The following is a 26,759-nucleotide window of genomic DNA, read 5'->3' as shown; positions in this document are numbered from 1 at the left end:
CGGAGAAAGAGTGCTGAGGGGACGGAGTGGAGGGGGGGAGGGCAGGGAGCCAGGTGAGAATAGTTGAGGTCTCAACTGGGGGCAGGAGGATGCAGGGAGGTAGTGAAGGGAGGGATTCTAGAGACACCTAGAAGGTGCAGTCAGCAGGCTGGCTGTGGAAGAGGTTGGGAGTCTGATGATGCCTCTGTCAGCCCATGATTTCCAGCCCGGCTGGATGAGGCCACCATGCTGTGCCCAGCACTACGTGAGAGGGGAGAGTGGCCTCGGGAAAGTCCAGGAATGGTGCAGCTGGATGGGTGGGACACAGAAATAGAAAACTCCCCATCCCCAATTGCCTACCTCCTAGGACGGGAGCAGTAGACACCTGCCGTGGGAGTTTCATCAGCACCCCTCCTCACACACAGCCCCTGCAGCCACCCCAAGACCACTGTCCCCTTTCACAGCTCTGCCTTTGCTCAGGCAGCCCCTCTGCCTGAACTCTCTTTGTCTCTGCCTTTCAAGGCTTATTGCAAACAAGAGGCCCAGAGCATGAAATTCGTGCACGGGTTGGGTAGGGTCTCTAGAAGCTGCCAGTTGCCGGCTGGGGCCTCCCTTCCCCTGGCTGCCTGCCGCTGCCGGCACCAGCAGGGGACTCCCTCTGCACCAGCCTTGGCCTGCCACCGCCCGCTTACCTGCTCCACCATCCCACCGCGGTCCCGCTCTCGGGCCCATTGGGGCCGGCAGCACCTCCACTACCTCCGGCTGCCAACAGGTGCCATGTTCTGCACTGCCCCCTGGTGGTCAGGGCATGTCTAACTCCCTGTTGGTCAAACTCCCACCCATGGAGACAGTTTGCATATTAGCCTTTTATTATATAGGATGTCTATTCCTCTACGTTTCCCCCTTCCCCAACCAAAAATGAGTCAGGTCTCTCTCCCTTCTTCCCTCCCTCCCTGGGCTCTCGCAGTACCTGCCACGTGGAGTGTGACTTTCTGTGTCTCCCGCTAGACTCTGAGTGTTCTGAGGAAAGGGCTTGGCTCAGGAGGGGCTGGGCAAGGACTGGAGGGATGACTGAGCCCCGAGTTGGAGAACGAGTGAGGAAGCCTGTTAGGGGAATGCGCTGCCACCCCATGACTGTGTGAAGAGGCAGGACCCCAGTGAGCTCACAGGTGTGGGGTGGTCGGGAGAGTGCAGCTGTGTGCTGCCTTGCCCTGCCCCTGGCTGAGGCTGGCAGGGAAGGGTGTGGACTCAGCTGTGGCACCTCTCAGGCTACCCTTGGGGTTGGGGTTGGGCTCTGTTAGTGTACAGGAGGATTCCAAGCTGGTGCCCCACCTCCCTGTTCTATTATCACCATGTGGGCCTATGACAGGGATGGGTGTGTGGCAGGGAAGAGTGGATTCCACTTGGGAATCAAGGTGGGCTCCCTGGATGAAGCGGCCTTTGGGACAGGATGCGATTGGCGTCAGCCAGAAGCACCTGGGTGGGCATTCCTGGCCAAGGGAGCTGCATGCAGTCTGCACTCCTCCCTGCCTCCTCCAGTGACTTTGTGTGTGACCTTGGGCAAGGCCAGACTCTCTCTGGTCTCCACTTGCTTGTGGGCTGGATGGAGATACATATTCATGCCCCAAAGGTCCGGAGAGATAAAGGATACCAATGTGTCTTTACCAAAGACACCACCGCTCCCACCCTGGAGAAACGTGTCCTACCCACAGACTTGCAAAGGGCTGGCTGCTCCCTTCTTCAGTGCTTTGGGGAAAAGGGGCCCAGCAGGTGAGAGAGGCACCCTCTGAGCTTCAGTTTTACCACTTCTAAAATGGGGAAGATAAGCCCCCATTCCGGGGGTGGGGGCGGGGAATGTCTGGCCCATGGGCTGTACAAGGCCCTCAAAATCATTTGGTCTGGCCCTGCCAAGGCATTTGGGGTGAGTTAATGAAAAGTTTGACTAAATAGAGCAGGCTAATTTTTCAGTTGATAATTTTGTATGGCCCGTGAATGACGTTATAAATATCCAAATGGCCCTCCACAGAGAAAAGGTTCCCCACCCCTGCTGAACCTTACAGGGCTGCCAGGAGGATAAGAAAATGGGAGATGGTATCATTGCATCGTGAGAGAGAGGAGAGGCTGAGAGCACCCGGGGTTGTGGCAGCACCGGGAGCTGAGGATTTATCTCTGCAAGAAAGCCATGTCGTCTCTGGCCTTTGGAGAACCCCCCACACCCACCTAGCTCTTCTCTGAATGTTGTGAGGGGGGCATGGCCATGCCGTGCTCCTGGGGACGTGGTCACGCCTTGTTCACGACACTCCTGACAGCCTTGGGTGACTGCTTAGGGAGTGTGGAGGGGACAGCATGGTGATGGGGAACAGCAGGGCGTGCGACCACCCACCACCTGCGGCAGGGCCCTCAAAGGGGCTCTGGGATAATCCCTCCTAATACTCTCAGCTCTCCCGCTCGGGTCTGCTCTTGGACGGATGCAGCCCACAGGATGGGCGGGAGAAACTGGGCGCTCCAGGCTGGGCCTGGTTCCATTCCCCTGCCTAATGAGCAGCTCTGAGTACCTCCTCTGCTCCCCCCCGCCCCAGCAGAAGAAGGGCAGACAGAGGCCTAATTGCCCTGCTCTCTGGAGCCCAGAATAATAAATCCAGCCTCTTAGGCTGTCAGGAGCTGGCTGGGGTGGGGATTCTCATCCCTTTGCCTGCGAGGCCCTCATGCTGTCATACATCTCAAATCTCCCCAGGCCGCCCCTCCCCCAAATCTCCTGTGTCAGGGCCAGAATAATCCTGCCAGGGCCTGCCCACCTCTCCCTTCCAGGAGCTCCCCGCACCCTTCCCAGCTGACATTTCCTGGGCTTTTTTTGTGTGTCAGTTCCCCCGTTTGGAAGTTGGTGAGGGTGAAACAGGCTGGTGATTGGAGGAACTGGGTGGCCAAGATCTGGCCTGCAGGCGGGCAGACTAGATAGGTAGCACCCCTCCGTTTCTCTCTCCAATGTGGTGCTCTGTGGTCCTGAGGGCATAGCTGGGCTCTGGGACTTCAAAGCAGAGCCAGGACCACAGGGGTGGCCCAGGGGCCAGAGCCCAGCCATGCGGAAGAAGCCATACCAGGCAGGGCCAGCACATGGGGTGAGGGCTGCCTCAGGACAGACTAGACAACCCAGAAACAGACCACACACATCCGAGCACGTGCCTCTGTGCTAACGGAATGTGGGAGTTGTTGCACGTATCACGTATGGCACCGGGACAGCCGAAGCATCCGTTTGGTGGAAGTAAAATGAGATCCCTGCCTCTTACCTCAAACCAGAATAAGTCCCAGATGGATTAAAATGTATTTTTGTTCTCTTGGGGGAAGCACACATTTGTTGAGAAGACTCGAACAACTTGGGAAGATGTAAAGTAAAAGAAATTCCAGTCTTGATGCTTTAGCAATAAGGCTTTCCAACCTCTCTCCCTACATGTAGACATCCGTATGGAGCTATAGATAGATGGCTATAGACAGATGGGTTACATACAGATTTAAATGCAAACAGTGAGGCCAGGAAATTACCACTGTAAAATAGGAATTAGATATATAATCTTGGGCCACCTTCCTTAACCATGAGACCAAAGACAAAACCTATAAAAGGAAAGAGATAAATTTGAGTGCCTAAAAACTTAAATTTTTATCCCCCAAAAAATTTGAAAACAAAATTAAAGTCAAATGACAGAATAAAAAAAATACACCTTATATGAAGGTTAATACTCTTACATAGAGAAAGCTTTTATAAGCCCATAAGAAGCCATTTCCCCAAACAAAACCTGCCTGGTTCTGTGCCTTTGCACCTTCACTCCCTCCCTCTGCGTGAACCGAGGCTCCCTGGCTTTGTCATCCTAGCAAGCCCCTTTCCTCCAGCTTTGCTGTAGGTGAAGCCTCTTGGAGGCCCTCCATACCTGGCAGTGTGCTCCTAAGCAGCCCATGTTTCCCTATTCGCCACACTCACTCCTAGGACTGGAGTTGCCTATTGGTCGGTCAGTCATCTGGGTGGGTTGCTCAGAGTGGAATCCAAGCCTGTTTTATATTCCAGTGCCAGCACCAGTGTGTAGAACTCCTGTAAGAGAGTGGTGGCGAGGACCTGGAGGGAGATGCTGGGATTTAGTTTGGTATAGGGCGTGAGGTAGGGGTCTAGTTGTATTTTTTTACCAAATAGATGTCCGGATGTCCCAACACCTTCTGTTGGATTCTCTAGCATTTCCCTACCAATTTGCCCTGTCCATGTCCTGTGTCCATGCTCCCAGGCCATTTCCCCTTTTTGGGGTCTCAGATTTTCCATTTCCTAATAGGACCTTGAGAGGACAAGGCGAGATGATCTCTGAAATCTTTTCTAACGCTGGCATTCCAGAGGTCCCGACCTGGCATTGCCTGTGACTCGCTAGGTGACCTGGGGTAAGGCCCTGCCTCCTGAGTCCGTCTTCTCAGTCAGACAAGGATAATTACATGTCCTGTTCCATGTTGCTTTGAGACAGTTGGCACTGGGGGCAACCAGGCCTGGGTGTGAATTCTGTTCCACCATTATGTTTGCCCTTTGTGATTTGGGACAAATCACTTCTCTTCTCTGAGCCCTGGTTTCCTCCAACTCTCCCGCCTGCTTTGCAGAGCTTGGAGAGGATGAGATGAGATGGGAGCAAATAGAGAGCTCTTAGGAGTCCCCCCTGATCGACCTCCAGCTCTGAAGAGCTCACACAGGGCTCTGTCCTCTGTAGCCAGTGATGGGCTATGAGATGAGATGGGGCAGCCGGGGTCTTCTTCCTCCATCCCTGCTGCTCCTAGGGCTGCAGCCTGCAGGGCCAGACCCGACCTCTGTGTCCGCTGATCCGGGCACCCACGTGGGCTGGGGGTGGCCATCTGTTGGCTCTCCTCAGCAGCCGGAAAGATTTGGTGCAGTGCAGGGGGCAGGGGGAGACTTGATCACTGTCTTCACGTAATTAAAGGGCTGTCAGATGCGAAATGATAATTACAGGAACGATCCTGGATTTGGCGATTTACAGCTTACATCTGTAATCTTGTTCAGGCTGGCAGCCCTCCCATGACATAGAGGTGATGTCATCCCCGTGGACAGGGGAAGCGGAAGCTTGATGTCCTGATGGGTTGGCCCACAGGCACCTGGCTAGTGAATGAGAAGGGCCGGCTCTTGATTATATTCCCCTTGGTCATTTGACCCCAATATTTCTTGCCCTTTTGGGGGGCTTGTTCTGTGTGGTATCAGAGAGCCAGCTGCAGGGGACAGTCAAGGAGACGGGTTCAGCTGCGTCTCAGGGAGGGATGGACAGAAGAGAAATAACTCCTACGGCCCTCCCCTCACCGGGCACCTTGCAGGTTCTCCTGGTCTGTGCCACCTGCCGGCCCTGCTGTCCCATTTACAGAGCAGGACCCGGGCACTCGGAGATGATGAATAAATGTCTTCTCTGAGGTCACACATTCAGTAGGTGGCCAGTCTGGGATTCAAATCCAGGGTTGCTGGACCCCCAAACGCAGCCTGTCCCTATCCGGCTTCTCTGGGAAGGAAGAACTTTCGGGCCAGAGGAAGACCAGGCAGCATCCAGAGGGAGCCCGCCCATCCCTGGAGCTGCGGGAGCAGAAGCAGACTGAGCTCCTGTCCTGGAGGCTATAGAAGCCGGCTGTGCCCCAGGTGCAGGCCGGGAGCAGGAGTCCACTATGGATCCGAAGTCAATGATGGTGTCAAGGTCAGGGAGGTGGCTCCTGCTCAGGTGCTGTCCTGACACAGAGTTCAGGCTCCAGGTTCTATTTGGGGACCCAGGGGAGGTGCTCCAAACCCACAGGGTCCCCCGCAGTGGGCGCAGTGTCTGTGCGCATCCTGGCCTGAGGTCTCGGTTCAGGGCACAGGTAGCAGCAGCACTTCCTGTGTGTGGCGGGGGTTTGCGGCTCCAGCCCAGCTCCGTGGCTGCTAATAAGCTCTTGCCACCATTTGTCTCTGAATGCAGAAGGCTCTGGGGTGGGCGGGACAGATGAAGAGGGAAAGGAGGAGACGTGACAATCAGCATGAGGCAGTGAGAGAGAAGGAGCCGGGTGTTTGGGGAAATGGGCACGCTGGTGCTCGGCAAGGATGGAGGGTCTCATCTGCGGGGGGCGGGGGGACAAGAGTGGGAGGAGACGAGGCTGGGGGTGTGGGCTGAATGCCTGTGGCCGCCAGGATTCTGTCACAGCCACAGCTGGGAGAGTGAGCAGTGCACAGCCAGGGCCCATCCCTTCCCGGGCTGCTCTCAGCCTCCTCCTCCTCCTCCTGCCGGCTGCACCTGTCAGCGCAGGAACTGCTTGACCTTTGTCCTGCAGAGGAAGGAGGCTGGCGTGTCACAGGAGCGCCTTCCCTTGGTTGCGTGGGGCCGCCGGGCTCAGCCCGAGATGATGTCTGGTCTTGTCCACTGGCACCCTGAAGCCTTCCTGCATGACAGCTACCATCACACATCCTCTGTTCCTCATACCAGTCTAAGCACTACCTGTGCCCCACAGGATGTGGGCCCGGGCACGCCGCGATATCTTCATCACCCCGGCCCCAGGGAGCCCACAGCCTGCAAACTGACCATGTGAGGCTCCGTGTGCCCCTTGACGTTCGTCACCTCATTGAACATCAACCCTCTGAGGCAGAGCTTATCACTGCCATCTTGTGGGTGAGAAAACCGAGACTCAGAGGAGCTGAGTACGTTGCCCAAGTGGCAGGGCCAGGTCTGTCTTCTGCCTCTCAAGCCTGGCCTCTTCCATCGCCGTCATTCATGTGGTAGAGGGTCACGTCGGCGGGTCCATCCCAGGAATCTCTGCAGAAGGGGTCAGGGAAGGGAGGTCTTCAGAGGCTGGGCAATGGGAGGGCTTCCCCTGCGAGAAAGAGGTTGGGGGTGAGGGTGGCAGAGAGAGAGGAGAGAGGAATCCCAGCGAGCTGAGCTGGGCCTGGGGTGGCCATGCCGGGCACCGGTGGAGTCTGTGGGGACTGCCTCCTCTCAGGACACCTGGGTTCAGTCCCACGTCCCCTCCTCCCCCACTGGGTACATCGCTCCACCTCTGAGCCACCTCCACTCATCCATATGGATGCAAATTAGCAAAAGGCGCCCCTTCCCCAGGACTCCTGACCGGCATCCACTGGAAAGTTGTCATGACAGATATGCCCGTTGCGGGAACCACGATGGAAGTGGCACTTTTCAGTGCAGGGCTCCACAGCTGGCTCAGCCATACATGGGGCCCTTCTCTGAGGTGCAGTGTCTTCATTTGCTCCCCGCTGGGATAACTGTCCACAAATAAGTACCCCGGCGTCGTACCGACTGTGAGGGGTGACGGGGGCCCGTGGATCCGCTGCCGCTCCTCTGGCTGCTCAGCCCGGAGCAGGGCCCGGCTGGCTCATTAATGTGAGCAGCATCCCCGGCCTCCCTGCGCCGCCCTGACAAGGACCATTAGTGCCGTTGGAGCCTCTTTGTCAGTGGAGCTGCTCCCCGCCCCCCACTTCCTCCTGCCAGTTCCTTGCCTTCTTCTCCCCCTTCCTCCAGCCCCTGCCATTCAGTTTTTCCTCTGATTGTTCTTAGAATGACCCTCTGTGCCCCTCCCCCACCTGCCCCCTGTGTTGGTGCCTCTCTATCCCCATCTGCAGGCTCCCTGTGGCCATGGGGCCTCTGGCTTCCAGTTTCTAGGACAGGTTTCCCTAGGTGCCCCCAACCCTAGCTTATGCCTGATAATGGGGTTCCTGTATCCCCGTTGCGTAGGCCCTGCTTCCTTCCGTGTCATGCTCTGGGTGCCTCACACATCTGCCAGCTCTAGTCTTGCCGCTCTGGCTGGTTCCCAGGGGCAGGGCAGGGCAGGGCAGGGCAGCCCCTCATTGGTGCCCTGTCCTCCCTGCCCCACTCTCAGGATCTAGCCAAGTGAGGACAGTGACCCTTAGTGGACAAGACGCCTGCCTGCCTGCCGTGGCCCCTCCCGACACCTGTGGTCTCCCTGGCCACCTGTCAGCATCGCTCCGGGTCCTACATCACAGCTTGTCCCAGGACATCTCCCAACACCCGTGACACTCCCTGTCCCTGCAGCCAGCCCCCTGGTCCCACCAGCTGTGGTCCCCTAGCCTGCTTGCCTGGGACAGGACCCATCACAGGCTGAGGCTCAGCTCTCCCCGGGGCCCCTCCGAGAACCTCATCACCTGCTCAGAGGCGCAGCGGCCTTGTCCCACTGAGGTAGAACGATCTCTGGACAGGTGGCCACTCACCACTGCCAGCTCAGGGTCCGCAGAAGTCTAAGGCTCCTCTGTTGGGGGGCCCCAGTGAAATCTCTCCTGGGAGGGCGTACTCATTGGGGAGAGGAGAAAGGTTGTTTTCTCGCCTTCTATTTCATTATCACCTCTTCCTTAAGTTCCCACTCACCCTGGGAATATGAAGACCATCCAGATTTTCAAGGCTCTCACAGTACAACAAGGAGACCCACACTCAGAGAGACAGTAAATAGAACTGCAGGGTGTGTGTCGGAGCGGACATGGGTGCAAGGGTAATGGGAACGCTGAGGAGCGGGAGTCTCCCCTGTGAGGAACGGTGGGTAATTCGGTGCGTGGCGTGTAGAATGCACATGTGGGGCAGAGGTGGGGCTGGGATGCAGAGGGGGGCTGGGGGGCTCAGGCCCGTGGGACTCTCGAGCTGGACCAGGACGTCACCAAGGTGGACCAGCCTTAGGAGACCCAGATGTTGAAGTTGTCCTGGGACCTGCCACTGCCCTCTGCAGGAAATGGGTGCAAATGAGTTTTTATCTGTCAGCAAATAAGAAATGGAGGTAGCAAGAGGGATTCTTAGAAGGATGTGGAGGGGAAGGAGGCTGGACCCGCCGGGTGGGCGTGCTGGCTCCGTTGTGTCAGTGTGGGCCAGCCCCTCTGAGCCAGGGCCCAGACGCAGAAAGCAAGGCTGAAATTGGGCCCTTCTCTGCCCCGCTAGACAGCCCCAGCCAGTCTCTGGCAGTAGCTGCTGGGGTTCCATCGCTCCAGAAAGGCACATGGCTTGCCCGCCCCTGCCAGGTTCCTCCATTCCTGAGCAAGGCTGGGCCTTGCTGGGCCTGGAACTGGGCTCATGCCATTCTGTGTCTGGGTGGGGCAGACACCAGTGGCCTACTCTCTGAGAAGCCACCCCCTCCACCTCCTTCAGCGTGGTGTCATCATCACCTCTCCATTTATGTTCCAAGTGGAGGAGGCTGCTTTGTCACCCACCTCCTGCCCAGGAAGTGTTCATAGTCACGACTCGCCAGGGTTTGAGGGCCTTCCCCGCGTGCTGGGGAGAGGCAGCACGTACTTACAGATGCGCCGAGAACACTGACTGCTTGCCAGCGCCGAGCGCCTGAGTTGTATTATCTCATTTAATTCTCACATCGACCCCACGGATAAGTACTATGGTCCTCATGTCACAGAGGGGGGAAATGAGGCACAGGCTGCATCGGCTTGCACTGCCCAGGTTATACAGCTAGTAAGTGGTGGACAGGGAATCTGGCTCCGCTGTGCTGTCTGTTGACAGTGTAGGATGGCAGCGAGTGAACGCTCCCTCTTCTTCTCCCGTCACCAATACTGAGGGAGTGGAGGCAGGCTCAGGCCCTGTCCTCGCAGAACCCGAGGCGACGCAGAGTTGGCATGGGGGAGACACAGTCACATGGACAGATCACAGTGTACAGAAGGCGAGTTTAAAGAGGTTCCCTCGCCCTAACCGGTTTGGCTCAGTGGACAGAGCGTCAGCCTGCAGACTGAAGGGTCCCAGGTTTGATTCCGGTCAAGGGCATGTACCTTGATTGTGGGCACATCCTCAGTGGGGAGTGTGCAGGAGGCAGCTGATCGATGTTTCTCTCTCATCGATGTTTCTAACTCTCTATCCCTCTCCCTTTCTCTCTGTGAAAAATCAATAAAATATATTTTAAAAAAAATAAAATAAAATAAAGAGGTTCCCTGATGCTGTGGGAGCCCTGAGGAGGGAGCATGGTGGCAGGGGCAAAGGCCAGGAAGGCTTCCCAGAGGAGGTGACATTTGAGCGGACTTGAAAGGTAAATGGGAATGTGAGGTGGCCACACCCAGAGCGAGGGAACTGGCAGGGGATATGAAGCGGGAGAGGTGAGGGTGGGGGGCACCCCCAGAGGGAACCCCTGCTTGGCTAAGCAGTCAGGAGCCATGAAGAAAGTAAGTGGGATTAGAACTGTAGCCCAGGGCTGGCTGAGGTGAGGTGAGCTGCACGGAGCCTGGCAAAGGCCTCCTGACAGTGCCCGCGCTAGAGATTGCCCAGCGGCTGCAAACCCTCCGGCCCATCGAGGGGGTGGTCTTGGTTCTCTCCTGCACTGACTTCCCCTCCAGGGCCGTGGGTTGGTTCTGATGACCTCAGCAGTTTCCCAGACAGCAGGATGTCCAAGCTTGCTGTGCTTCTGAGATAAGGGGGCGGATGGAAGCAAGGATTAAACCCGGGGCCCAGCGGAAGCGGCTGCAGACTGAGCAGCAGCCGTGTGGGTCAGCAGCCCCCACCCTCCGCATCCCCACTCCTACAGGAGACAGAGGGGTGGCCTGGCCCAGCCTTGAGGGGCCAGTGCCTGGTGGGGGGCCGCAGAACCCTGCATTTCCTCAAGTCCAGAGTGGGGGGGGGGGGGCGGGGGGGGGGCTTTAATCCTCTGATAACTGGCTGTGTGACTTAGGCAATCGCTTTGCCTCTCTGGGCTTCAGCGTTTAATCAGTAGTTCAGAGAGGAGGTGGGGAAGAACAATGCCTGCTCTGTAGGCCTGTGTGAGGAGGGAAGGAGATGAAGACTGTGACCGATCACAGACTGCAGGTCACCACGCCAGCGGGAAGGCTCCGGGCAGATGTGGCCTTTGCTCCTGGGGCCACTGCCAGAGCCGAGAGACTGGTGCATGCTGGCAAGGCCTCGAGCTGCGGCCGTAGGGCCCCCCTCGGGGGTGGAGCCCCACCCTGCTCCCAGCTCCCAGCTCCCCCCCAGTTTGTGCCTCAGGCTCTGCGATGTTGCACAGGACACTTCCCCCCTCTGAGCCTCAGGTCCCTACCACTGTGAAGAGGGCACTAATCCCTGCCTGGCAGGTTTGGCTGCACAGGGGGAGAAGGAGGGCACATTCAGGCAGGCGGCCTGCTGGGCCAACCCGTGACTTCACTTGACCCCTCTCCTGCTCTGCTCCTCCAGTGGGAACGCCTCTGGTTCCTGCTCCTCACCGTCACCTTCGGCCTCACACTCACCTGGCTCTACTTCTGGTGGGAAGTCCACAATGACTACAATGAATTCAACTGGTGAGTGGGGACAGGGGGTGGGGACGAGGCCTGGGTCCCCGGCATCCAGTGGCTGACACTGGGGGTGGGGGTGGTGGGGGTGGAGTTTGAGCCTCTCTCTCAGGCTAGCCCTCAGAACTCTGCCACCAACTCTGTGTGGCTTCCGGGCAGGGGTCTCTGGAAAGACAAAGCCCAGGGGGAACTGAGACCAGCTGGGGGGGGGGGGGGGGGGCGGGGGGATGGGAAGGGAACTCCTTCCTGGTGCTATTTTGGAAAATAAGAATGGCCTCAGGCAGGGCTCAGCAGGGGGCTGGGGCCTCTGGCTGTGTTTGTAGATGAGGACTCCAAGGCCAGAGATACAATGGCATCAGCAGAGGAGGTGGCCCTGACACCACCTCCTCATCCCTCACCACCCCCTCTTAACTCCTTGATTAGGGCCTTGGGCAGGGCTGGCAGATGCTATGGTTCTGGGACGGCTCAGCTCAGGCACCTGCTTCTCCCCCCGCCCCCCCCCCCCCCCCCACCTCCATTGCCTGTCTTTGTCAAATAGTGAAGGGAGGAGGTCAGGGACCCTGAGTTCTAGTGGGAACTCCTTCAGGCCCAAGTTCACACAATCAGTTGGGTGCAGAGTTGAAGCTGGAAAGCCAGACCCCTCCTGGCCCCTCACCCTTCCCCCCGCCGCCCCCCTTTCAGTGCTGTCTCTTCCTTTTGGTCAGAAATTCAACTCAGTGCAACTGTGAGCCAGTCTCTGGTCCACTCTGAGCCTCAGTGTCCTCTTCTGTAAAATGGGGTAGCTCTGACCTCATCAGGTCTTTCTGAGAGTGAAATGAGATGACGGACTTGAGAGGGCTCAAAGCTCTACTTCACCCCGAGGGACCTTTCCTGGGAGGCCCATTCTCTAGCTGGAAGGGGCCATGATGTTAGAATTAGGGACTTCTAGGGCTGTGGACTTCTGATGGGCCATGGTTCTGGGATTCCATGATGATCCTAAGCTTCTGTTCATGGAGGTGGGCATCCCCTCCCCTCTGCGTGGCCCTGGGTCGCGCCTCCATTATTAACGAGCACAATAAAGGGTGTGCTGCTGTCCCGCCCCAGCCTGGCAAGACGAGCCCCAGCCCCAGCTGAGTCCCCAAGTGGCCTCTGGCCTTTATTAAATGCCATAAATCAGTTACTCATCCGTGTAGGCATCACAGCGCCGGCACTGTGCTGGGCGTATAGGAACATTCCCTGCTGGCCCTCGCTGCAGACCGTGGGCAGTTCTGCTGAACCGGAGGCTGGCTACCTGGAAAACCACCGGGTCCATCCCCTCATGTTCAGGTGGGGAACCGAAGGCCCAGAAAGGGGCAGGACTCACCCGTAGCCACCCAACCACTTCGTACCAAACAGTCATCCCGAGGACAGTCTGAGGAGACTGAGGCTCAGAGAAGTTAAGCAGCCTTCCCGGAGTCACACAGTGAAACGCAGACAGCCCTAGGACAGCTCGAACTTCTGGCTTTGGTTCGAGCCTGGCTGACTGTTCAATGCCGTCTACAGAGCCACCGCCTCTTCCCAGAGAGTGAGCTCCCTGTCACGGGGTGGCTCAAACAGAGGATGGGTGCCTGTCCATCGGGAGGCTGCCTGGGACTTAGGAGTGGCCTGAACACCTGCCTGTCACCTCGGTTTCTTGAAGTTGGGGCTGGGATTCGGGGGAGCCTGGCCGGGCCTTGTGGTCTCTGGAGAGGGTGTGAGTGAGACCCAGGCAGCCAGGACTGGATGACAAGAGCCAGGGAGGGGCTTTGGGGCTGTTGCAGCCCAGGAGGGCTCCCTGGCGAGTGAGTGACACGTGGAGCCAGGGCATTTGGCGTAAGTCGTTACCAGGAGCGGGTCCCACCCTCTCTGAGCCTCGGTTCCCTATCTATACGGTAGAAGAGTGCACTCCGTGATCTTCCAGGTGGTAGATTTTCCTCTGGAATCAGAGGGCGAGGGCCAGGGAAGAGCCGGAAACAGGTGCCTTAACAAGTTTATAGCCTTTAGCCCTGTAACTCTCTTTGTAGGAGTCTACCCTAAGTAAATAATTACCAGTACAGAAAGATATGTGCAAAATTTTCTTTTTTGTGTTAATTTATAATAGCGAATAATTGGAAATGATTAATTGCCATTAGTGGGAGGTTGGCTACATATGGTGCATTAATTCAACAGAAGACTAGGGGCTGTTGAAAATCGCATTTCCTCGGATTTGTACTGACCTCAGTAAACGCCTGTGTTAATTAGAAGAGAATTGATTACTTATCACATGTCCCCCCCTCAACTCCCAAATTCATCCTCAGGAAGTCCTTTGAAGGTCATTTGATCAATTCTAAGGCCCCTTATTTTCACATTCCAGCACTGAAATAGAAATGAGTGTCACAACTGATGGCATTTTAGGATCAGTGGAGCCTGTCGCCTCCACAGGGACCTACAAGCCAGTAAGAGGCAGAGTGGGCATTTGAATCCGAGTGTACTTCCCTCCAAAGCCAAACTCTGACCACTATGCTATGCCAGCGGGTCCCAGCTTTGCTGTTTATGCAAATCTATAAGCATAGGCGGGAACCCACTGGAAGAGAAGTCAGCCCCGTCTGGGAAATGTTTATGTCTGGGCAGTAGAACTACGGAGATTGTTCTCTCCTTTATGCGCTTGGCATGCCCAGGCTCCACCACGAGCCCTCGACAGGCCTGGCTGATGATGGAGAGACAATAGCATCATTGCGGAGTGGGCAGGGCCTGCCCCTGAGCCTGGCCAGCCCAAGGCAAGGCCCTGGCTCCTGGTGGAGGGCTGACCCCGGCCCCCTCTCCTCCTGCAGGTACCTCTACAACCGCCTGGGCTACTGGAGTGACTGGTCCGTGCCCATCCTCATGACCGCAGCCACCGCCTTCACCTACATCGCGGGCCTCCTGGTACTCGGGGCTGGCCCTGCTCCGGGGAGGGGTGGCGTGGCCTGTGCAGGGCTGATGGAGGGGCCTGCCCAGGCTGAGGAGGGAAGCTGGCTTTCCCCTTCTCTCAGGGGCTTGGCTCCTTCAAGGTGGGAGGTCGCCTTGCTTCTACCCCATCCTGCAGTGTTCCCCCCAGCCACCCCCCCCACCTTGGGGGGAGGCATCTGCCCTTAGGAGCCGCTGCAGACTTCCTTTTCCCGGAACTTCTGCTTTGGTTCCTGTGCCCAGAGCCCTATTCCCTTAGACTCCGGTCAATCCCTTTGTTGGATTAGGGGCTCCTTGGGGCCTGGAACTCCTACAACATGAACCGAGCGGTCCCAGGGCAGCAGGGCCCAGAGAGAAATCTTAGGGGAGGAGGAGGAGCGGAGGCCTGAAGAATTTGGGAGGAGGCCAGGCGTGGGCTGGGCTGGGCATTCCCATCGCCTGCGGGGAGGGTTTGTTGACTTTTCTGAGCCAAACCCAGAGCTGAGTGGGGAGAAGTGTGTCTGGGAATTGGCGGAAACCTTTGAGCCACACGTGGAGCCTGACGGCCGCCCTGTGGCCCCTCTCCAGGTCCTGGCGCTGTGTCACATCGCCGTGGGGCAGCAGATGAACCTGCACTGGCTGCACAAGGTAAGGGAGGGCTCCTCCGCGAGGGCTGAGGGGGAGAGGGGGCCGCCGCATCGCCCCTCCTCGGGGTCCCAGTTACAATTGTTCTGATAGCTCACACTCCGTACTCTCTCTGTGCCCAGCACTGTCCTCCCGGCCTGGCCTGTATGAACTCATTTAACTCTCACAGCAGCCCTATGTTGTAGGTACTGTTATCCTATTTTGCAGCTGGAAACACTGAGGTACAAAGCGGTTAAGTAAGTTGCCCAAGGTCTCCCACTTCGTCAGTGGAGGATCCAGGGTCCTCACCCCGTAGCCACGCAGGGAGCCAGCACGGGGTCCCACGGGTTGGGCTCCGCCTCGGTCGCACCCTCTCCTCATTCCACAATGAGCTCATCCTGAAACCGACCCAGCTTAGCATCCTTTCCACCACTCCCATTGCTCCCAGGCAGACCCCCCCCCACCCCCTCACCCTCCCCCCCCCCCCGCCACCCACCCAGGATGACGGCCCCCATGACTTGGCCCTGCTGAGGTCTCCCAACTGCCGTCGTGGGTCGCTCACCCCCAGCTCTGGATGGGACGTCTCGGGCCCTGCCAGCATGGCTGCCTCTCCTCTACTCTACCTCCTCAGTCTCGCCTCCCTCTGTCTCCCTCCGGCCCTTCCTTGGTTCTCCACCCCCTGCCCAGGATGCTTGGACTCCCCACCCCCTGCATGGCCCGCCCACCACCACAGCCTGCAGGTCCGCCTTGTCCGGTTCCCTCTGGCGCCCTGACCCCGGCCCTCCCCAGTCTGGGAGCTTCTTGTAGACCAGGACTGGCTTTGTCCATCTCTGTCGCTAGCGCCTCACTGGGTGCTGGGCCCAGCGCAGGGAGGCTTCGGAGAATCAGAGCCTCGGACCTCTTGGCCCTCTTGCTGCTTATTGCCAGCACGGTGCTGACTGGTTCTGCCTGACGCCTGCTCTTCTTAAGGCCCCAGGGGTTGCAGGGATGGCACAAAACTGACTGAGAGAGAGAGCCCTTTCCTCGCAGGAGCACCTGGGCCGTGGAGGGAGGGCTCGGCCGTCTCTCTATTCCCAGAGAGGCCATGCCGTTTAGGAAGGGGTAGACATGTCTGGAAATAACCATGAGCCCATGGATGGGTCCAGAGTGACTCTGAGGGGAAGGGCTTCCTTCCCGCTAGAAGAGTGATGTGAAGCAGGAGCTGGAAGGAAGACATAGTGAGTCCGAATTGGGCTGCGTAGGGGGAGGTGCCTGAGGGCATGGGGCGGGGGGGGGGGGGGGGGGGGCGGGCTTGGAGATCAGGAGCTGGGGAGCCAGACTGGGGACTGGAGTCTTGGAGGGTGAAGAGCAGCCAGCAGCCCCGGGGTCCTACCTCCGCCTGCTTGTCACTCTACCCGGAGGCCTCCTCTGGGCTTGGGAAGTCCCCTCTGTGCGGCACTTTTATCTCCCTGCTGCAAAGCTGACACTTGAAAGAACCGCACCAGATGGCACCGGGGTGGGGCTGGCTCACACCGCGGTCACCTCCTCTAGTCATGCCTGGTCCTCAGCAGGTCACACCTGCTCGGTCCTGGTGGAGAGGCCTCCGGAGGCGCAGAGCCAGCAGGGGCGCAGGTCACTGTGCGGATTCTTCTCCTGGGCGGGGGTCAGGTCCCTTCATCTGCATGGAGCCAGCTCCGGTGCCAGCCCTGACTTCCTGCCCCTCTGCCCCCTCCTGTGAGCTCTCAGCATGAGGAAGGTCCAGCCGGAGCTGATGCACAGCTGGACCCTTTGCACCAGGAGGGAGGCAGCTCCCTGGGGCTCAGAGTTTTCAAGTAGATGCTGGACATGCTCCTGTTCTGTTTCCAATATTCTACCATTTGAGTAGGAGACGCTAAGGAATCCTTGTCCTTTTTTTGTTTTAACCAATTTTTGACCATCTGATACATTGACACGGTTCAAAATTAGGTACAAAAAAGTACACAATGTCAGTCTCCCTACTATCTCTCCCAAAGTATTGTAAGCATATACACATATTCATATACTAGTACACTTCCTTTTTCCTTTTCTTTACACACAAGCCTACTATACCCTCCATTTCTTACATTAACAAAACTCTCGGAGCTCCTTCCTCTCAGGCCATTGAGAGCTTCCATTGTTGTCCAGCCCCTGCTCCTGTCCCCGTGTTTAACCCTGAGTCCCAAGGTATCTAGTCGGCCCCCTGATGACATCCCAGTTGCTTTTTAAATATATGTTTATAATATATATATTTTTTATAATATATATATTTTTATTTCAGAGAGGAAGGGAAAGGGAGAGAGATATGGAAACATCAACGATGAGAGAGGACCATTGATCGGCTGCCTCCTGCACACCCCCTACTGGGGATCGAGCCCACAACCAGGGCATGTGCCCTGACCTAGAATGGAACCGTGACTTCCTGGTTCATAGGTCAATGCTCAACCACTGAGCCACACTGGCCGGGCCCCAGTTGCTCTTAATTCATTGCCAGGACCATGTGATCTGGGTGGGGAATTCTAGAGTGTGCTTTTGTGACTGTGATAGTTCTTGTCAAATCGCCTCCTTGCCAAGGGCCAGCAGTCCACGCTCCCTCGGCAAGCTGTGGTTTGCTTATCCAATCGCCCTTGCCCATGAAGTGTTCGAAGATGTCTCGGCTTAAGCCCACTAATGGGTGAGCCTAGCCCCTCGGTGTCATTTTGATTTGCGTTTCCCAGATGATGCGTTAGATGCAGCATCTCTCGTGTGCTTGAGTCACTTGCATGCTCTTTTCCGTAAGCTGTCTCTTCATATCCTTTGCCTTTTTGCTACAGGGTTTGCTTTTTGCTTATTAATTTGCAGGAGTGCTTTATAGACTCCGAAAACCCGCCCTTTGGCTGATGAACTGCAGTAACTCCTCCTCGTGTGTCCCTCCGCCTCTGACTTTGCTTGCTGTGGTTTTGCCGTGGGAATTTTTTATTCTTAAGGATGTGACTCTGTCTTCTCTTTTTATGGCTCCTGGCTTTTGTGTCAGAGTCTTTCCCACCCCAAGATTATAACAATGTTCTCTGTGGCATTATTTGATAATTGCATGTTTCTACTTTTAATAACATTTAAAATTTTAACATTTTGGAAGTTACTTTCGAGTATAGGATGGTCTTTCTTCTTCTTAGATGGTTTCCCCGTTCCTATCTATTGAGAAATCTATCCTTTCCCTTCTAATTGGAGATGCCACTTTTATCATATGCTGATTTTTTTTTTTAATCCTCACCCGAGGATATTGCTCCATTGATTTTTAGAGAGAGTGGAAGGGAGGGGGAGAGACAGAGAGAGAGGAACATCGATGTGAGAGAGACACATCGATGGATTGCCTCCCGCACACAGCCCCAGGGCTGGGGATAGAGCCTGCAATGGAGGTACGTGCCCTTGACCGGAATTGAACCCAGGACCCTTCAGTCTGCAGGCTGACCCTCTATCCACTGAGCCAAACCAACTAGGGCATATGCTGATTTTTAAAATCTATTTAGATCTGTTTTTGAGCTTTTTATTTACTTTTGTTTATCTCTCTGCTCTTATATCAGCATCCAACGGCTTTAAATACTACAGCTTTACACTGTGTTTTAATCGGGATCTTTATTTTGAGAGTCCCTGGTTCCCCCGAGCCCTGAGCAGGGGAGGGCTGGGGAGTGGGTGCCAGGACGTGCCAGGCACTGTGCTCATCGTCACAGCCACGGCCGACACTGATTGGGCTCTCACTCTGTGTGTCGGGCACGTGCCACACAGTATCGCATGTTCTCCTCGTAATCATCCTGTTCGCCTGATGTTGGGCCCATTTTTAGAAATTACACCACTCGCAGGTAGGGAGCATTTGCTAATTTAGTGCCAACCACTGTGCTAGGCACCTCCCTTGTACTTTCTCATGGATCCGTGGGGTCCGCACTCGCTCTCCCCGTTTCACAGCGCAGGAGCCCTGCTCCGAGAGGCCCCCTTAGCAGCAGAGCTGGGATGTGCTGGTGGATGTATCCCAGTGTGTCCCTGAGCCCCGGCCAACCAGCTGCTACCGAACCCAGATTCCAGCCGCCCCCACCCCCCGCCTGCCCCCAGGAGGCCAACCTGTGGCACCTTTGTGAGGCGGGGCTCCCACTCCTCTTGGGTGCCAGCACCCAGCAACGCTCACTGAACAAATGGATGCAGCTCCCGTGTCCCTATCCTTCCCACTGTCCTCACACGCCACAGTCTCACCAGCACGGAGACCAAAGGCCGGTTCTCAGGACAGCGGCCGCCTCTGGGCTTCTGGGGGGCTTCTCCCTCCCAGTCAGGTGGGAGGAATGGCGGTCCCGCTGCTGGGATTCAGTGCTGTTCTTGTGGCTTAAGGTCATGCATGGGGGAGTCCCTCAGACAGTGGGCATTACAGCCATGCTGCTGCGCACAGTGGTGCCACCACAGCAACGGCAAAACTCATCATCAAAGTTTTAATTGCATGAGGGTTGTGGGGAATTTGTTTAATTTCCACTAGCAATTAAACATTGCCATAAGGTGCTCTCAGCAATGACCCTTCAGAGACGCTGGCTGTGCCCAGCGCTTGCCTGGCGGGGCAGCGGGGGGCAGGTGCCTGCGCAGTGAGGGCGCTCTCAGGGGTGGTTAGGCCTCCCGCACTGCAGCACCACCTCTGACCCAGGCAGAATGGGGTTTGGGTCCAGCTCCACCCCCTCGATGCTACCCGACCAAACAAACCCTATGGTCTCTGAGCCCAGTTTCTCTGTATAAAATGAAGACAGTGCCTCACCTGGGACGTAAGGAGAATAAACACGAGGAAACCCGGGGACCTCTTCCCCTTCCCATCTCCCCAGTCAGGCAGGCCAGTGGCTGGAGGCCCCGCCCGGCTCAGCCTTATTGCTGCTTCTTATTGGAACATTTGTTTCCAGCCTGATGGGCTGGCATGACAAACCCGCAAAGGAAAACTTCATCCCGGGCCGGAACGAGATGGATCTGCCTGCCTGTGCCCTCACCACCTAGAAACCCATTCAGAGCTTGTTCGGGCTGGAGGGTGGTCAGAGCACTGCTGAGAGGGGCTAGACTGGCCCTGCAGGAAGAGAGAGGCGGGAGGGCTGCTGGCCGGCAGAGAGGACAGCCTGTCTCAGGCCTGAGCACAGCGGGGGCAGGGGGTGGTGGCCTGGCTGCCCGGCCCCTTAGAGAGAGCAGGGTAGGGCTGTGGGTAGAGGTGTCACCTGGGCACCACCTGGCCTGCCTGGTGTGCAGGGAGGTGTGCAGGGTGAGTGCCAGGGCTCGGGGGGGGGGGGGGGGGGTTCTGGAGACTAAGTAGCCAGACACCAGACTTCGCTTAGTTTGGGGGAGCATCTGATGTGTATGAGATGGCCCAGATCCCCTCTGTCCCCAGAGACCTCTGTCCTGTGAAGTTCCCTCTAGTCTTCCATCAGGACTGGGCTTGCTTTCTCCAGGAGCAGCTGGGAGGGCAGCCCTGGTGACACCTAGAGGCTGGGGGCTTGGAGGCTGGGGCTGAGGGCAGGCCTCTGCCATGGGTTGGGGCTGAACCCCCCTCACCTCTGCTTGCTCAGCCTGAAGGGCCATGTGGGCCTGGCTGGCAGGGGACATGCTGGGCTGGGCACCAGGCTCCCACAGGGACCTGGCTCCTCAGCCTCCTGCCCCTGTGGTCCAGGCAGCTCACCCTTCACTCCAAAGGTTGCTGGCAGGGCTGGGGGAGGCCTTGGCTGGGCCCTGCTGGCCCAGGAGAGCCCGGACGCCTCAGTTAGGAGGGGTGTCTTCCCTCCTCACACCCTCCGTGGGGCTGAGCCTGGGCTTCACCTCCACCTTGCTCCAGCTCTTCCCACCTCTCCACCCCCTTCTGTGTCTCTTGGTCCTTGGCTCTTCTTCCCTGGGTCTGTGTCCTCCTCCTGCCTCTGTCTCTCGCTTCATCCCTGTCTCTCGCTGTCCTCCCTGTCTCTCATTGTCATCCCTGTCTGTCCCTGTCCTCTCTGTCTCTCGCTGTCCTGTCTCTCGCTGTCCTCTCTGTCTTTCACTGTCTTCTCTGTCTCTCACTGTCCTGTCTCTCACTGTCATCTCTGTCTCTCGCTGTCATCTCTGTCTTTCGCTGTCTTCTCTGTCTCTCACTGTCCTGTCTCTCGCTGTCCTCTCTGTCTCTCGCTGTCCTCTCTGTCTTTCACTGTCTTCTCTGTCTCTCACTGTCCTGTCTCTCGCTGTCCTCTCTGTCTCTCGCTGTCCTGTCTCTCGCTGTCCTCTCTGTCTTTCACTGTCTTCTCTGTCTCTCGCTGCCCTCTCTGTCTCTCACTGTCCTGTCTCTCGCTGTCCTCTCTGTCTCTCACTGTCCTGTCTCTCACTGTCATCTCTGTCTCTCGCTGTCATCTCTGTCTCTCGCTGTCCTGTCTCTCACTGTCCTCCCTGTCTCTCATTGTCATCCCTGTCTCTCGCTGCCCTCTCTGTCTCTCGCTGTCCTCTGTCTCTCGCTGTCATCCCTGTCTCTCGCTGTCCTCTCTGTCTCTCACTGTCCTGTCTCTCGCTGTCCTCTCTGTCTCTCACTGTCCTCTCTGTCTCTCACTGTCCTCTCTGTCTCTCACTGTCCTGTCTCTCGCTGTCCTCTCTGTCTCTCACTGTCCTGTCTCTCGCTGTCATCTCTGTCTCTCGCTGTCCTCCCTGTCTCTCATTGTCATCCCTGTCTCTCGCTGTCCTCTCTGTCTCTCACTGTCCTGTCTCTCGCTGCCCTCTCTGTCTCTCGCTGTCCTCTCTGTCTCTCGCTGTCCTCTCTGTCTCTCACTGTCCTCTCTGTCTCTCGCTGTCCTGTCTCTCGCTGTCATCTCTGTCTCTCGCTGTCCTCCCTGTCTCTCGCTGTCCTCTCTGTCTCTCGCTGTCCTCTCTGTCTCTCACTGTCTCAGCTTCTTTCAGTCTTGCTGTCTCTCTCCTTCTCCCCTTCCCTGCTCTGTCTGCCTCTCCTGTGCTCTCATCTCTTCCCATGGTCCCGGCCCCTCCCCACCCCGCTCTCCCTCTCAGACACACTGGGGCCCTTGGCCTGTCCACCCACACCTGCTGTTCCCCTTCCAGATGGGGCTGGTGGTCATCCTGGTGTCCACGGTGGTGGCCATGTCGGCCATGGCCCAGCTGTGGGAGGACGAGTGGGAGGTGCTGCTCATCTCCCTGCAGGTGAGTGAGGTTGGGGGTGGGGCTTCCCTCAAACACTCAAAAAAAGGCAGCATCTGTCTCTTTATCACATGATTTCCTCAGACCAAGACCCCGAGGGGGCAGGAGGGGTCCAGGTCTCAGCAGGTCAGGGGAGGGAGGGTGACAGCCCAGGGTCCCTGATGCCCAGTGTCTCCGGGGGTGCCCTGCCCTGTGGACAGAGACGGGCCATCAGGGTGTTGGTGGCCAGAGGGTCTGGCATGGCTGGGAGTCAGTGGTGCCTTTGCCCCTCGCACACAAGGGCACAGCTCCGTTCCTGCACATGGGGGCCCTGGCCGCCGTCACCGCGCTCTCCTGGATCGTGGCAGGACAGTTCGCCCGGGCAGAGCGGTCCTGTAAGTACGGCTGGACAGGACCTCCCCCCAACCCCGCCCTCCCCTAGATGTTCCCTGGGTGCCCTGGGGGGGGGGGGGGGCTTGCTCTCGGCGTGGCCGTGGGGTCCATGGAGGGCTGCAGCTCCAGTCAGCGGTGCCCGCTTCCTCGTCTGCATCTGCGTCTGTGTCTGTGTGTGAGTCAGAGGCCAGGTCCCCTCTCTCTGGTCACGATGGGGGCTGCCCTTAGTGCAGGGTCTCTTCAGAGCATGTGTGTCCTGACACTGGAGGGGACGGGGGTCTCCCACAACCTGCCCGGGGCTCATGGTTGGGCTTGATGGGAGCTGAGCACTCACGGGCGGTGCTCTCGCTGTGCCCACAGCCTCCCAGATGGCCATCCTCTGCATCTTCTCCGCCGTGGTGTTTGCCCTCTACCTGGCCCCTCTCACCATCTCCTCCCCCTGCATCATGGAGAAGAAGGACCTGGGCCCCAAGCCCGCCCTCATTGGCCACCGCGGGGTCCCCATGGTGAGTGCCCCTGAAGGCCCTGACGGGAGGGGCGGGAGCAGAGCTGCCGTTCTAGATGAGCAAAGACCCTGTCCTTGTAGGGAGGGACTTGCAGGGAAATGAGGAGGATGCATGGAATGAAATACTACAATCTTCAGCCTTCGGAGGGAATGTGGGAAGGGCTGATGAGAGGCTGAGAGCTGGTGGGTTAGGAAGACCCAGGAGAGGGCTGCCTGCAGGCTGTGCCCGGGCTGTGGGGCAGGAGAGGCGGGCGCAGCCCAGAGCCCACTGCCAAAGGGAAGACCGCCCCAGCTGAACTGGGCAGCAATGGAGAGAGGAAGGAGTCCGAGTCAGCGGCAGCCCCTCTACTGACACCCTGGGACCCCGCAGGGGCCTCTCCTCGAGTGGGCGTCCTCCAGAGCCGGCTTCCTCCGCCCCCTGGCGGCTCTGGGAGCCCGGCTGACTCCATCTTCTCTGTGCCAGTTTCCTCATCTTGTGCCCTGAGATACCGAGAGCCGAGGCAGAGGGCCTGCGAGGCAGGACACACACAGCACGTGGGAGGTGCCCAGCTGTGACCCTGGGAGACACCCGTTACCTCGGGCAGCCCTCCCCCTTCTCTGGGCCAGGGTTTCCTCCCCTTGAACCTGGGTTCTCTGCAGAGGGAGTACCGCTCCCCGCTCAGTGGGGACTTCGCGAGAGCTTTTTCTTGGCTGTCACAGTGACTGGGAGGTCCGTGGTGTTGAGTTTCAGGGGAGCCCAGGGGCCCTTCCACCCAACCCCGCTCTGGTCACGGTACCTCCTGGGGGCAACGAGCTGGACAGGCCATGGCTTTGGAGTCAGAGGGATCTGGTTTGGGGTCCGGTTTTGCCATGTGCTCCTGTGTGTGTCCAGAGTCACCTGTCCCCTCTGAGCCTCATGCCCTGTCTATGGAGAGAGAGAGACGCACAGCCTTCCCAGACTGATGGTGCTGAGGGAGGGGAGGGGCCGGGGAAGGAGCAAGGTGGCCCAGCCTGGATTATTATTTCAGTAGAAAATGTTCAAATAATCACAGACATGGAAAGAGCGATATAATGAAGAATAAACAGAGTAATGAATCCAGTACCACTTTCAACATCCATCCGTGCTTTGTTATTCTTATTTCATCTTTCCCTACTGTAATACTTTATTTTTAATCTTTTAAAATTTTTATTGTTGAAAACTAGAAGCCCAGTGCATGAAATTTGTGCATGGGAGAGGGGTCCCTCAGCCCGTCCTGCACCCTCTTGCAATCCTGCCTGCGTGATCGCCCCTAATTACTCGCCTGCCTGCATGATCGCCCCTAATTACTTGCCTGCCTGCGTGATCGCCCCTAATTACTCGCCTGCCTGCGTGATCGCCCCTAACTGCTCACCTGCCTGCCTGATCACCCCTAACCACTCGCCTACCTGCCTGATTGCCTCTAACCACCTCTCCCTTGGTCCCCTGCCTCTGTGGTTTCGTCCAGAAGGTTGTTCTGCTGTCCAGTCTAATTAGCATATTATCCTTTTATTATTATAGATATTACATATATCCCTTTTTTCCCCTATCAACCCAATCCAGCCCACTCCCATCCCCACCCCCAGCCCCAGGCCTTCACCACCCCACTGCCTGTGTCCATGGGTTATGCACATATGCATACAAGGTCTTTGGTTGATTACCTCCCACCCAACCCCTCTCCCCTGCCTTCCGAGATCCCACACTCTGTCTGCTGTAATATTTTAAACCAGATCTCAGACGTGGTATAATTTAGCCATACTTCAGGGTGTATCTCTAACCATAACACATAAGGACTTCTTTCTTTTTTTAACATGACCACAACCACAATGCTGTTGTAACACCTAGTCCTAGCCAATTAATAATGTTGAACCCGTGCTCCCTTTTCCTTTATCTCAGAAATACCCGTTTACGGTTCAGTTGTTAAAAATCAGAAGCCACTGGGGTCCAGCCAGCGCATCTGGCTGACCTCTCTTTTGAGTACATTTAGTTGTTTAATTGTTGAAGAAACAGTCATTTGTGCCGTGGAATTTCACACATTGTGCCTGTTCTTGGGGTGTTTTCTGAGGGGCTGGCAAAGGCATCGGCACAACTCTGTGTGTTGCTGCGATACCCGTGCACATCCCCCTGTGGGAGGCTTTGACTCGGTCCACACATCTGGGTGTGTAAGCCCAAGGGCACATCCCTGTCTTGGAGACGGTGCCCATATGCCCTTCCTATGCGAGTGCCTGAGTGTATGTGCACACATGCACACTTTAATATTTGGTTGGACTAACTCCAAAGCTTGGACTTTTAGCCACAGTGGCCTGCCCACTTGAGTTTGTGACACGCCTCCCCCTGCAACCTCCCCCCCGCCCCCACACACATTCCTGACAGCAGAACCACACGTGGGCTTAGGCCAGAGGTATTGAGAGCCCCAAGATGGGGATTAACAAGTCACCTGAGTGCCCACATACTTCTGGGGGTCCTCCTGGAGTCCCAGGACTGGCCAGGGAGGGCCAGCTTTCCATGCCTTTTCTCTAGGCCAGCACTTGGCACAGGGAGAGCAGAGTTGAAAAAAGCCTCGAGAAAGAGACTTTGCCCCTTCCAAACACTTCCTCGGGCCACCCACAGTCTCCCTCTGCAGCCCCAGCCCGAGCAGGAGAGAGCAGTGGCCCATCCTGGGTGGTCACTCATGGAGACCTGGCCACAGGACCCTCGTGCTCTCTCCAGACGCCTCTGTGGCCCTGCCCCACCTCTGGGCGAGGCCTCACACAGCCCATTTCCCTGGGAGACAGGGCTGCTCCTCGCCAGGGAAAGGGGGAGAAAGAAACTCGAATGATAGAGCCCACTGATGTCTGTTATACCACCCATGAGCTTGATAATATTAGCCCATTTTACAGCTAAAGAAACTGAGGTTCCAAAAAGGGAAGTGATGGCCCAGGACTGGGAAATGGTATTGCGCCCTCTCAGCTCCCAAGCCCTTTCCACCCCAGGCTGCCTCCCAGACGAGGGCGGTGTGCTACATGTTGGGGAACCGCACGGCCAGGGGGAGAGAGAATGGGAATGACCTTGTCTTGGTGGGAATGAGATCAGCCATGGGGACCCTTTCCACCTCATCCCTTTGTAGCCAGGAGCCCTCCCTGGTCTTCCTTGTGCTGCTCTTGCTCCGACCTAGCCCAACCCTTGGTGTGGTGCTGACCCTTAGTGGCAACAAAGGATATGACAGAGTCCTCAAACCAGCCAGAACTAGGGAAACTTAAAACCTCCACTCTCCCAAGTGGAAAGAGCCTTAACGAAGAGTGAATATGCTCTCTCAAGGGGTATGTGGGGAACCTGGGGTCTATGAGAGAAATGGATGCATCACCCAAGGCCACACACTGGTTGACGGTAGAGTCAGAGCTAGAACCAGGCTCTTCCGATGTGAATGCTATAAGGTTAGCAGTTGTCACTCGTTATTGTGTATCAGCCAACATGCTGGGACTTTCAACCCAGGTAACAGTCAGGAGATGGTCTTGTCACCTGCACAGAGGAGAAGACCAGCCGCCCCCTGAAACTGCTGCGGATCGACCCTCTCCTCTCGCTCTGGGACCTCTACCTGGGACTCGGGGGATAACAGGGGAAACTTGGCATTCACCGCCCCCCCCCCCCCCGGCCCAAGACTGCCATAGGCAGAGGACTGGACCCCCACATTTATATACACCAACCCTAACCACCCCTGCTTCCCACTCCCACCCAGAAAGCCTGTGGGGCAGGCGCGATTTCACAGAGGCGGCGGCTGAGCCTGTCACACAGGATTGCCTGGAGGAGTTGGAGCGAGAACCAGGCCCAGCATGGAAGATCTGCCCTTGGCTGGGGAGGTGCACGTGAGCTGAATCTCAGCTCCCCCCTCACTACCCCCTTTCCCGGCAGCTGGCCCCAGAGCACACGCTGATGTCTTTCCGGAAGGCCCTGGAACATAAGCTGTACGGATTGCAAGCCGATGTCACCATCAGGTAGGCGCTGGGTTGTGA

General features: G+C 57.2%; 1 protein-coding gene across 7 annotated transcripts in view; it reads left to right on the top strand.

Annotated features, from left to right (window-relative positions):
* The window catches only part of GDPD5 (glycerophosphodiester phosphodiesterase domain containing 5), an 89,330-nt gene that overhangs the window by 50,517 nt on the left and 12,054 nt on the right, over positions 1–26,759 (top strand). For 6 of the 7 annotated variants that reach the window (XM_070425635.1, XM_070425636.1, XM_070425638.1 and 3 more), the window contains 7 exons: positions 11,136–11,239; positions 14,038–14,131; positions 14,720–14,779; positions 21,803–21,901; positions 22,179–22,272; positions 22,631–22,776; positions 26,659–26,741. In XM_070425635.1, coding sequence (XP_070281736.1) covers positions 11,136–11,239; positions 14,038–14,131; positions 14,720–14,779; positions 21,803–21,901; positions 22,179–22,272; positions 22,631–22,776; positions 26,659–26,741 — 680 coding nt within the window. The remainder of the gene's footprint in view (positions 1–11,135; positions 11,240–14,037; positions 14,132–14,719; positions 14,780–21,802; positions 21,902–22,178; positions 22,273–22,630; positions 22,777–26,658; positions 26,742–26,759) is intronic. The other variant, XM_070425641.1, reaches the window with a different exon arrangement.

Source organism: Myotis yumanensis, unplaced genomic scaffold (genome assembly GCF_028538775.1).
Source record: "Myotis yumanensis isolate MYYU_CA2020_CCGP unplaced genomic scaffold, mMyoYum1.0.hap1 SCAF_10, whole genome shotgun sequence".
In the NCBI taxonomy this organism is placed as follows: Eukaryota; Metazoa; Chordata; class Mammalia; order Chiroptera; family Vespertilionidae; genus Myotis; species Myotis yumanensis.
The sequence above is the reverse complement of the archived record's forward strand: the minus strand, read 5'-3'. Positions and strand labels throughout refer to the sequence as shown.